General features: G+C 38.0%; 2 protein-coding genes across 2 annotated transcripts; both read right to left on the bottom strand.

Moving 5' to 3' along the window:
- Positions 1–393: 393 nt before the first annotated feature.
- Positions 394–1,371, bottom strand: LOC138069573 (olfactory receptor 10C1-like). Its single transcript, XM_068960907.1, has one exon. The coding sequence runs from the start codon at positions 1,369–1,371 to the stop codon at positions 394–396; it is 978 nt and encodes a 325-aa protein (XP_068817008.1).
- A 9,952-nt stretch (positions 1,372–11,323) lies between these two features.
- Positions 11,324–12,262, bottom strand: LOC138069534 (olfactory receptor 2B6-like). Its single transcript, XM_068960858.1, has one exon. It carries the CDS (start codon positions 12,260–12,262, stop codon positions 11,324–11,326), a length of 939 nt encoding a protein of 312 aa, XP_068816959.1.
- Between the last annotated feature and the right edge of the window lie 1,080 nt (positions 12,263–13,342).

Raw genomic sequence — 13,342 nt, 5'->3', positions numbered from 1 at the left:
CTGAAATATTTTGGAAAACCTGTCTAGTACTGGACTCATGTATCAAAATTCTTTGGTAGCCAATTTCATTCCAGAACTTGACAATCTGAACTTTAGCAATAAGAAGACTACTATCTCCAAAATTACAATAGCTGTTATTAAAGGAGGTTATTACAAAACAGTTGGACAAATACATTTTTTCTCCCTTCCTTCCTTTTCTTTCTTTCCTTTTAGATTGACTATGCATCTTTCTCAAAGAGAAATTTTTATGGTCTTCAGGTATGTTGTTGCTGTTTAGCCACAAAGTTGTGTCCAGCTCTTCTGCAACACCAAGGATTGTGCCCTGCAAGACTATTCTGTCCATGAGATATTCCAGGAAAAATGTTTAAATGGGTTGCTATTTGTACTCATGAGTCAAAGCTTTTTCTTGCCCAGAGTTCTCCAAAGAGCTGTCTTGACTTCCTTGTTTCGTAAACTGTAGATGATAGGGTTGAGCATAGATGTCACCACTGTGTAGAAGAGGGCCAGGAGTTTATCCACCCCAGGTGAATGGCTAGACTTGGGTCTAAAGTAGGTGACAGATCCTGAGCCATAGAAGAGTGTTACTACCAGTAGGTGGGAAGAACAGGTGGAAAGAGCCTTTCGGCGACCTTCAGGGGATGACATGATGAGCACAGCAGCTAGAATTCTGCCATAAGAAGCAATGATTAATAAAAATGGGCTGGAAATGCAAAGAATGGCCACAACAAAGACTGCAGCCTCATTATGGGATGTATCTCCACAGGCTAGTGCCAGAATAGGGGGGAGGTCACAGAAGAAGTGGTCTATTTCACAGGGGCCACAGAAGTCCAAAGAAAAAATATAGTTGGTTTGGCCCAAGCTTACTATGCAACCCACTCCCCAAGAAACCATTGCTAAATGGACACACACTCGATGACTCATTCGTGTTGCATAGTGAAGCGGGGAACATATGGCTGTATAGCGATCAAAAGCCATGGCTGCCAAAAGATAGCATTCACTGATCCCAAATAAGGCAAAGAAAAACATCTGTGTAGCACAGCCCTCCCGAGAGATTTCTCGGGCCTCACTCACAAGGCTCTGCAGCATCTTGGGTATGACAGAGCAAGTGTATCCAATCTCCAAGAGAGACAAGTTGGCCAAGAAGAAGTACATAGGGGTATGGAGGACTGGATTGGTCCAGATGGCAAGGGCTATGAGAGCATTGCCTGTCAGTGATGCTAAGAACATGAGTAAGATGAGGGAAAATAAGAGCCAACACTGTTCGGTGACCTCAGAGAATTTGGTAAATGCAAAGTGTTTCACAGACATGCTGTTGTCTTGCCACAAGGAACAATTGATGCTCATGACCTGAAAAAAAGAAAGGCAGGTCATTAAAAGATTCTTTTAGCTGGAAATATAAATCTTTATATTGCTCGTAACAAGCTCAAGTCAGAGATAAATTTCTTAACTCTAGTTTAAAAAGTTTGGAAGTTACACTGATCCTGTTGCCAAATCTAGTCAGCAGACATAAAATGGAAAAAAAATTCCCTTTTATATCTAGTCAGGCATAAAATGAAAAAAATTTCAGCACAATTAGCTTTTATCCCATTATTTTGTCAAATAAAGTTATGATATCTAAATATTTATTTCCTATTCTTGCCACTGACTTGCTTTCTTCACTCATTCATTCCACAAGTATTTATTGAATTCAGAGTATTTTCAGAGTATTTTCAGTTATGTTCATGGGTCCTGAGATTAAACAATGGACAAAAAAGGATGGAAACAAGTGGACTCATTCAAAATTCTGTCAAATATGAAATAACAACTCTGAATGATTACAGAACCCTTGGTGGATATGATTTTGCAAAATTTATTCACACATCATGTATTCTATTATGATGCATTTATACTTAAAGCATTTATAAACATTTACCATGCACTGTATCTAGTTAAATTAATTAATATATTTTAATGTATATATTCCCCTTGTAGCAACACAATTCAGTTAAGGTTGTGGTAAAGAAACAGAGATAATTGTCTATTATCTTTTTTTTTTGAACCCAAAACATTTTCTTAAATATCTTCAGTTCTCAATAATAGCCTATGCAGTTGCATAAAAACTCTGATTGTGGAGAAGTTGTCATCTCTTTTATCAGTGAAATACACAAATATGTTATTAATATAATACTAATTCTATCTTACTGTACCTGGGAAGAACTGCAATTTCCTCAGTGACACTGATGGAGGAAAGAAGGAAGAAATCCAAACCAGAAATAGAGAATGCCTCACTCTTTCTTAATTAGTGACATCACAAAGATTTCATTTCATAAATATACTGTCCCATTTAGACTGAAGACAGTAAATGCAAATGCTTGTGTTGGGAGTGAGAGTCAGGATCGTGAGGCATGGGAGAAAGCAACTGGTGGATGATACACTGGATGGCTGACTGTGCAAAGGCCAATGCATGCTGTCAGTCATTTGGTATTCTTAGCCCCACAGGATGAATAAAGTTATCCTGTGATAAGTACTTCTTTCAGCTTAACAAAGTTCAGAGATAATTGAAAAAATAAGACGTCCAGAAAGGTTTGTGAGCGCCTCTAAATAATTAAACTTACGAAGAATTGTATTTTGTCTATAAATAATTATTACATCATAGAGAGATAAATGTATGGGTCTCCTTGAGGTGAGAATACAAACAAATGTAGTCAAATTCCCTTCCCCCTCCCGTCACTGGGAATATTACTACACCAGGCAAAATCTGATCTTTTTCATTACACTTTCTGTTTATTTCAGGATTTACTCTCTGTTGACCTTTGTCCAGGGACCCTGAGATCCATGTAGTAGAGGTCAGTTTTATGTACATATCAAGAATATTTAATTTTAATCATTGTCTACTAAAAGAGAGGGAGGTCCTCAAGGGCAGTTGTCAGGGGTCTGTAGATAGGAGCATCACAGCAGTACAACAGATGGCTTGGCACAGACATTCTTCAGGCTTTTACCTCATACATTTTCTGGACTTAAAGCTTCTAATTAATCATTTTTGTGAAGAAAATATGATGAAGCCCTTCCTGTCTTTCTTGCTGAGTTGTTTTGAGTTAAAATGCAAACATTACAGAGGCAAATCATGAATGAAAAATAAGGAATTAAAGTGCACTTCATCAGCATCAAAACCTCTTGCCTTTTACTAGTCTCATGTTAAGAAACTCATGGGATGATGTGTGCCATATCCTCTATTATAACCAGTCTGTAAAAATAATCTATTTAATGTACATATGTGTAAAAATGAGTTTGCTGTACAGCAGAGATTGACACAGCATCTTAAATCAACTATACTTCAATAAAAAGCCTATGTTCAGATTCAGCCATCAAGAAAATATGCACTGATATTAATCTAAAGAAACAGGAGTTTCATGCCCAATAATAAATTGTATTTGTCTATCTATCTCTATCAATGTGATAAGAGATTAAGTGACCAATGAACATCGACAAGATTCTGATGGTTTGAATTTTGGAATAGAGTTTCAGTGATAGTTAGATGTATGAAGAGATAGAGGAAGGAGACAAGATAATTTTAATAGCTCAATGGGTTGGCTTCATGTGCCACCTTACCCAGCTCCAAGATCCAAGACAAGTACATTTTAGGTAGTTCTGCTTTGGAAATAATCTAGCACAAGTGATTCATTTTGGGTCTGTGCCACATAATCAGAAATGCTTCTTAGCTGATTCAGTCCCTTATTAATCTCTGTTCTCTTAATGAAATGTTTCTTTGTTTCCCATCAGTCAAAGGAAAACATGAGACATTATTAGATATTTTACCTGAAACACTTAGTACAGTGCCTGGCATACAAGAAAAACTCAGTAAATATTCAACTCTTTGCAACCCAATGGGCTGTACATCCATTGAATTCTCCAGGCTACAATACTAGAGTGGGTACCACTTCCCTTCTTCAGGGGATCTTCGCAACCCAGGAATCAAACCCAGGTCTCCCACTTTGCAGGTGGATTCTTTATCAACTGAGCTATCAGGGAAGCCCCAGTAAATATTAACCTTTGTTATGCTGAAATTGTCATTTCTAAATGATCGAGCAGTAGGTACTGTTTATGTAAATTGGTCATTAGTTTGTAGAGAAGGTTTCCCATTGCTTTCCACAATTCACCCATAGTCACTGAGGACCTAATATTTAGCTGGGTGGTGCCTTAACATAACCCAGACGAACTATGTTATCGTTTCATTGGAATAACATGCACAAGATAATCTAGGCATTTCTATTACCCAACAATAAGAGATATATCTATTTCCTGAGAAGTAATTATTTGGGAACAATTTGCAGCAATATTATGACAGAGCTACTGGCAAACTGAGTAGATCTTTATATGCTTCAGAGAAGGAGAAAAGACCTCATTAAAATAATCTCCAGAACTGAATAATGCTTTGGGTGTTATCTATCCATTTTAGCATTTTAATAGACTGTGTTCCACAACCTTCTTTTTTTAAGATATCAGTTTTATCACATACCTTTAATCCTAAAATTTGAGTGAAAAAAGTAAATGGTTTTTACTTCTGATGAGCCAGTAGCTGATTTTGTCTGCACGCTCTCCATGTAACCTCCCAAAGTTCAGAGGATATAAATCTCCACATCCTTACTCCTAAGACAATGCACTGAGAAGATTTTGCTGTGATCAGGACCATGTCTGATTTCATGAAGGCTGAGTGTCTCTTAACAGAGCATCATGTCCTTCCTAGCAATGCTTTCACGGCTAACACACAAAGACACACAGACACTCACACACAAGCATGCCAGACTGTGCTGATTACATAATGATGATGTTTGGACTTTTCTCATCCTAAAACATTAAGAATTATGAATATTTATACTTCATTTCTTCTTCTTGTTTTGAATCCATATCCTGCCTTCCTTTCTCAGGAGACATATTCTTCTCACTAGAGTATGTCAGGAAGCAGTTTGATTCTCTCAGGAATTGCCATGGATGGGTCTGTCTCTATCTGTTGGGGAGTATGAATATTCAGGAAGCAAAAGAAATAAATATAAAAGATAATGTAAAAAGACAAGTAAAAGTAAATCAACAGCAATATATAATGAGTAGCCTATAGTATAGATAGCTGCTATCATAGACTGGGTACACAATGTGATATATATATATATATATATATATATATATATTTTAAACTTTATTTTGCTTTACAATACTGTATTGATTTTGCCATACATTGACATGAATCAGCCACGGGTGTACATGAGTTCCCAATCCTGAACCCCCCCTCCCACCTCCCACTCCATATCATCTCTCTGGATCATCCCTGTGCACCAGCCCCAAACATCCTGTATCTTGTATCGAACATAGACTGGCGATTCATTTCTTACATGATAGTATACATGTTTCAATGCCATTCTCCCAAATCATCCCACCCTCTCCCTCTCCCACAGAGTCTAAAAGTCCATTCTATACATCTGTGTCTCTTTTGCTGTCTCGCATACAGGGTTATCCTTACCATCTTTCTAAATTCCATATATATGTGTTAGTATACTGTATTGGTGTTTTTCTTTCTGGCTTACTTCACTCTGTATAATAGGCTCCAGTTTCATCCACCTCATTAGAACTGATTCAAATGTATTCTTTTTAATGGCTGAGTAATACTCCATTGTGTATATGTACCACAGCTTTCTTATCCATTCATCTGCTAATGGACACCTAGGTTGTTTCCATGTCCTGGCTATTATAAACAGTGCTGTGATGAACATTGGGGTACACACATCTCTTTCAATTCTGATTTCCTCAGTGTGTATGCCCAGCAGTGGGATTGCTGGGTCACAATGTGATATTAATTCAAGGAAAATCAACTACTGGAACCAAATATGTATGTGACCACTCTATACTATTAATATAAAATACTCACATTTAAATTTTTGTTTGAATTAAACTAAGTAGTTATCAAAAGTAATTATGAAAATCATGTAACTTTCATGTCATATTAATAGTATATTGATGCAGTTAGCATTTATTTTGATTATTATAAGAGACTCAATAAATCATAATAATCTTCTAATCTTCTAGTAACATGAGTTTGTCAAAGTACCTTTTTGTTTGTATCAAAAGTAAAAAAAAACCCAAGTCAAAGATATATATTATGATGATGAAAAAACTGTATGATACTTCATATTTTTTCTTTAAATGACATAAAAAAGTGGATAAGATAATAAATACCTATTATTGACATGATATGAAGGCAAAGGAAAAAACCTACAGAAGAGTAAGTTGTCATTTGTTTTTTTAATTGGAGTGTAATTTCTTTACAGTGTTAGTTTCTGCTGTACAAGCACGTGAATTATTTATGTGTATATACATATCCACTCCATTGTGAATCTCCCTTCCATACCCACAATTCCACCCTTATCAGTCATTCACAGAACACCAGAGAATCCTGTGCTATACAGCAGCTTCCCACTAGCTAATTTTGCTACTTGATTCTAGGAAAAAAGTTTCAATTCTTCCTCTTTTTTGGGAATATAGCTTTATTCTTCTGTTCAGATTCATATTCCTTTATTTTTTAAATTTATTTATTTATTTTACTTTACAATATTGTATTGCTTTTGCCATACCTTGGCATGAATCTGCCATGGGTGTGCATGTGTTCCCCATCCTGAACCCCTCTCCCACCTCCCTCCCCATCCCATCCCTCTGAGTCATCCCAGTGCACCAGCTCTGAGCACCCTGTACCATTATATTCCTTTAAAAATTGTTGTGCGTCCTTTAAAAATTGTTGGGCTTCCCTGGTGGCTGAGCTGATAAAGAATCTGCTTGCGATGTGGGAGACCTGAGTTTGATCCCTGGGTTGGGAAGACCCCTGGAGAAGGGAATAGCTACCTACTTCAGTATTCTGGCCTGGAGAATTGTATGGACTGTATAGTCCATGGTGTCGCAAAGAGTTGGACATGACTGAACAAGTTTCACACATGCATGCGTAGTACACAAAAAGTTGACTATATTTAATGTATGCATTTTGATAAATTTGGAAATGGGCCTATACCTATGATACTGCCATCACAAACAATATAAACCATCACCTCCAAAGACTTCTTGTGCTCCATGCGTTTTTGTTTGTTTGTTTGTTTGTGAGATGAGCACTGGTCATGAGTTTGTGAACTTTAAAACTTGAGAGGGCAGAAACCCATTCTTGAAGGCGTATTTTGTCACTATTGATTTCTGAGTGGAAGACAATTACAATCCTGAAGTGAGTTGTCTTTACAGATCTAAAAGATAAAGAAGTGATCTAAACAGCTCTAAACAGTCTCTGTAGCTAAGTTTTCAACTTAAATCTTGAATTTTGTACTCTAAACAGAAGATATCATTTTGCCTAAATAAAATTAAGTTAAACAAATGTTATCTTAACTAATAAAAATGATCAGAGATATTATGTACCATCACAGAATTTTTATTTTTCTTGCTTTGTGTGAATGTTTGTGTCAAATTTAAAAACCTTTTATGGCACATCAGCCACCTATCAGCCAACATTTAAAGTTGTTTAGAATTATTTTCAAAGTAAATATACCAAAGTCCATTTGTCTCAAGAACTGGACCAAGCACCAAGCATGGTGTGTTCTGTTTCAAAAAAATGAATCTGTATTGCAGTTAATTCTTGTTCAGGAAAACATATGATTTATCATCCAATAATTTGCTTAGACCTTGATTTGCTAGACCAGAAGGCATGCCAGAAATATCTAAGTCACCCTTGTTGTTCTTACCTATTAATTTTTCACTATACAACATTATGCTGATTTCTGTATTGGCAGGCAGATTCTTTACCACTGCACCACCAGGGGAGCACCGTAATGTTGATTTCTAACCATATTTTAAACACCAAATAAATGTAATACCCTTTAATTTGCTTTAAAAAATGTGATGTTTTATGACAGAGTTTGAAGTTGGATGTGAGTCCTAGAACTAATTTTGACACTTTCAACTTTTAATGAAACAGATTCTAAACCTCAAAAATATACTTACCTTGTTGAAGTAATCAATTTTCTGTCTATTCTAGAAATTCAAATTATTTCTTTCTCATCCTGATTCTTGCACAGTTTCAAAAAGCATTCCTGGATGTTCCCATTATGCATGAAATGGTTCCATGTGTGGTTCATTATTAATATCACTATCTTGTTCTCTCACTGATTCAGAAGGCTCATGCTTATGATATATACAAGGAACATTAAGAAACCCATATGTTTTGTCCATATATTTTATTCATTTTATATTTAATGATACATTCCTTAGTTAAAATTATAAAACATTGCACACTTGCTTGTTAGAGTAACAATGTGTTGTAGCATTTAGATAAATTGAGGTTGATAAACTTGTGGCCTTAGGAAACATCACTACAAACAAAGCTACTGGAGGTGACGGATTTCCAGTTGAGCTATTTCAAATCCTAAAGATGATGCTGTGAAAGTGCTGCACTCAATATGCCAGCAAATTTGGAAAACTCAGAAATGGCCACAGGAATGAAAAGGTCAGTTTTCACTTCAATCGCAAAGAAAGGCAATGCTGAAGAATGCACAAACTACCACACAATTGCACTCATCTCACATGCTAGTAAAATAATGCTCAAAATTCTCCAAGCCAGGCTTCAGCTATACATAAACCGCGAGCTCCCTGATGTTCAAGCTGGTTTTAAAAAAGGCAGAGGAACCAGAGATCAAATTGCCAACATCTGCTGGATCATGGAAAAGGCAAGAGAGTTCCAGAAAAACATCTATTTCTGCTTTGTTAAATATGCCAAAACCTTTGAGTGTGGACCACTATAAACTGGAAAATTCTGAAAGAGATGGAAATACCAGACCACCTGACCTGCCGCTTGATAAACCTGTATGTAGGTCAGGAAGCAACAGTTAGAACTGGACATGGAACAATAGACTGGTTCCAATTTGGGAAAGGAGTACACCAAGGCTGTATATTGTCACCCTGCTTATTTAACTTATATGCAGAGTACATCATGAGAAACTCTGGGCTAGATGAAGCACATGTTGGAATCAGGATTGCAGGGAGAAATATCAATAACCTCAGAAATGCAGATGACACCACCCTATGGCAGAAAGTGAAGAAGTAAAGAGCCTCTTGATAAAAGTGAAGGTGGAAAGTGAAAAAGTTGGCTTAAAGCTCAACATTCAGAAAACAAAGATCATGGCATCTGGTCCCATCACTTTATGGCAAATAGATGGGGAAACAGAGAAAACAGTGGCTGACTTTATTTTTTGGGCTCCAAAATCACTGCAGGTGGTGAATGCAGCCATGAAATTAAAAGTAATTTTTATTTTACTCAGTGGAAGGAAAGTCATGACCAACCTAGACAGCATATTAAAAAGCAGAGACATTGCTTTGCCAACAAAGGTCTATCTAGTCAAGGCTATGGTTTTTCCAGTAGTCATGTATGGATGTGAGAATTGGACTATAAAGAAAGCTGAGTGCTGAAGAATTGATGTTTTTGAACTGTGGTATTGGAGAAGACTCTTGAGAGTCCCTTGGACTGTAAGGAGATCCAACCAGTCCATCCTAAAGGAGATCAGTCCTGAGTGTACATTGGAAGGACTGATGTTGAAGCTGAAACTACTTTGGCCTCCTGATGCAAAGAGCTGACTCATTTGAAAAGATCCTGATGCTGGGAAAGATTGAAGGCAGGAGGAGAAGGGGACTTCAGAGGATGAGATGGTTGGATGGCATCACTGACTCAATGGACATGAGTTTTGGTGAGCTCTGGAAGTTAGTGATGGACAGGGAGGCCTGGCATGCCGCGGTCCATGGGGTCACAAAGAGTTGGACACGACTGAGTGACTGAACTGAACTAAACTGAAACTTGTGAGATAAACTCATGGTTGGTCGAAGGTGTAGAGTGCCTCACACTGAATGTACAGTGGCACATTGCTGCCCACTTAGACGTGGCAAATCTTGCAGACAGTGATGAAATGTTTCTTAGGTGCCAAGAGCATAGGAGGGCTTCCCAGTTGGTGGCAGTGGTAAAGAAACCACTGGCCAATGCAGGCGATGTAAGAGACGTGAGTTCCATCCCTGGGTTGGGAACATCCCCTGGAGGCTGGCAGGGCAACCCAATCCAGTGTTCTTGCCTGCAGAATACCATGGACAGAGGAGCCTGGTGGGCTACAATCCATAGGGTTGCAAAGAGTCAGACATGACTAAAGTGACTTGGTATGCACATGGTCATAGGAAGTCCAGTGATGAATGCTACCATGCTATTTTATGATTAGCATATGCAGATGACATCACCCTTATGGCAGAAAGTGAAGAGGAAATAAAAAGCCTCTTGATAAAAGTGAAAGAGGAGAGTGAAAAAGTTGGCTTAAAGCTCAACATTCAGAAAACGAAGATCATGGCATCTGGTCCCATCACTTCATGGGAAATAGATGGGGAAACAGTGTCAGACTTTATTTTTTTGGGCTCCATAATCACTGCAGATGGTGATTGCAGCCATGAAATTAAAAGATGCTTACTCCTTGGAAGGAAAGGATAGCTTTCCAACCTAGATAGCATATTCAAAAGCAGAGACATTACTTTGCAAACAAAGGTCTGTCTAGTCAAGTTTATGGTTTTTCCAGTAATCATGTATGGATGGGAGAGTTGGACTGTGGAGAAAGCTGAGCGCTGAAGAATTGATGCTTTTGAACTGTGGTATTGGAGAAGACTCTTGAGAGTCCTTTGAACTGCAAGGAGATCCAACCAGTCCATTCTAAAGGAGATCAGTCCTGGGTGTTCATTGGAAGGAACGATGCTAAAGCTGAAACTCCAGTACTTTGGCCACCTCGTGCGAAGAGTTGACTCACTGGAAAATACTCTGATGCTGGGAGGGATTGGGAGCAGGATGAGAAGGGGACGACAGAGGATGAGATGGCTGGATGGCATCACTGACTCGATGGATATGAGTTTCAGTGAACTCTGGGAGTTGGTGATGGGAGACCTGGCGTGCTGTGATTCATGGGGTTGCAAAGAGTTGGACATGCTGAGCGACTGAACAGAACTGATTAGTTTATGTTATAGTTTACAGTACTTTTTGTGTGTGTGTGTTTAACAGCCACTATTTCAGTATATATAAAACAAAATAGAGTGATTTTTTAAATACATTTCCACAGAATGCTCTTACTGGTGTGTATTAGCCAAGTTTCAAACTTGCCTAAGAATATGAGAAACATGACATGTTTTACAAGAACATCTATTATGAAATAACATGATGTGGGAAATTATGAGACAAGATTGAGTTATTAAAGAAATCTCTATATAGCTACTAAATAGGTAAATAATTTCATCTGATGTCTACCAACTATCACTTGGAAGTGAAAATGCTCCTCATCAGATTGCCCAGTGCCCCCTTTACACCTTTATTCCTCAGGGTGTAGATGAAAGGATTGAGTGCAGGAGTCACCACTCCATAGAAGAGAGCCATGAACTTGGGCTGGTCTCTTGAGATGGAGGAGGGGGGCTGAAGGTACATGCTGATACCTGGGCCATAAAATAAGAAAACTACAATGAGATGGGAAGAACATGTCCCAAAGGCTTTTTTCCTTCCATCCAAAGATTTAATCTTAAATACAGCATGTCCAATGCAAGCATAGGAAATTAGAATTAAGCACAGTGGCACAGCTAAGAAAAAAATGCATACCACTGAGAGTGTGAGCTCATTAGCCCCCTTTTCGCCACAGGCAGTCTTTATCAGAACAGGAATCTCACATACCAAGTGATCCAGGGTATTGTGACCACACAGTGGTAACTGTAAGGTGACAGTGGCCTCTGAGACAGCATAGGTCATTCCACTCAGCCACACAGTGGCCACTAATAAGATACAGACGCGCTGATTCATGATGAGGGTGTAGTGTAGAGGCTTGCAGATGGCCACGTAGCGATCAAAAGACATAAGAGCCAAAAGCAGACATTCTGTGCCCCCCATTATGTGGAAGAAATAAAGCTGAACAGCACACCCCATATAGCTGATTGTCTTCTTAGACGTTCCCAGGTTAAAGAGCATCTGAGGGACAATGCTTGTGGTGTAGCACATGTCCAAAAAGGAGAGGTTAGTGAGGAAGAAATACATGGGGCTGTGCAGACAGGGGTCTAACTTGGACACCAGAATGATGGCTATGTTTCCCATCATGGCCATGGGGTATGTTATAAGCAGAATAATGAATAGAGGAAACTCTAGCCAAGGATGGTCAGTAAAGCCTAGTAGAATAAACTCTTCAGGATGGCTTTTGTTATTTGGTTCCATTATCTTCAATTTGTTTCACCTATGGCAGGGAGGTAGCAAGAAAGGTAGAAAAATTTTGAGAAATGATTAAACAGAATTATGTAGCTTGCACAATTAAGCATCCAGTCATAGGAGGTTGAGTATAGTAACTAACTGGAAAAAAGTCAAAGTGCAGTCGCTCAGTCATGTCTGACTCTTTGCGACCCCATGATCTGTAGCTTACCAGCACCCTCTGTTCATGGGATTTTCCAGGCAAGAGTACTGGAGTGGGTTGCTATTTCCTTCTCCAGGGGAATTTCCAGGCCCAGGGATCAAACCTGGGTCTCCCGCATTGTAGGCAGATGCTTTACCATATGAACTGGAGGAGAGGACTAATGAAACAAATGTGATACTAGGTGACTTAATTTCTTTTCAAGAGTCTACAAAATAAAGGTAGCTAGCTTAAGTAACCTAACCTTTTTGAAATTGAAGTTTCTTTTGTGTATAATAAAGATGCAATGACTATGTCCTTGTGCTATGGTGAGGATTAAATGTCAAGTAGAAATGACTATATTTTCCAAAGGAATGATTTTCATACTATGTTTGCATACTTATCAGCTGAAGATGCAGTTAAAATGAAGTTTATTGGTTCCTATATTCAAATGTCTAGTAGAGTAGATGTGGCATGGGACCTAGGAATCAGATAATTCCTTTTCAGAATCACTGCTGCAAGGTATTACTGAAATATTAAGACTAAAATTGTTAGCTATAGCTATAGCTATAGCACAAGAATGAGGTGGAAAAAACCCTTCACTTAAGCATCATCAAGGTAGCCTTGTTCAGATACAAGTATATTATTATAGTTGAAGAGTTACATCATCCACATAGGAACTGACAAGGCAGGTTTTATTCAAGTCCATATTAATAATTTATAATTGAAAAAGAAATTTAAACATTTTTGTGCCAGTGTCCTGAAATATAAATGGAGAGGATTTAGCTATGACATGTTTTCCTCTACTCAGAACTTTGTTTTAGAATGTACATTTTCTTGCACAACGACTTCATTTAAACTGGGCAATTGGTTTTTCATGTTAAATTTTAATCATCTATCATGCAGGAATT

Source organism: Capricornis sumatraensis, chromosome 22 (genome assembly GCF_032405125.1).
Source record: "Capricornis sumatraensis isolate serow.1 chromosome 22, serow.2, whole genome shotgun sequence".
Taxonomy (NCBI): Eukaryota; Metazoa; Chordata; class Mammalia; order Artiodactyla; family Bovidae; genus Capricornis; species Capricornis sumatraensis.
This window is presented reverse-complemented; position numbering and strand designations above follow the sequence as displayed.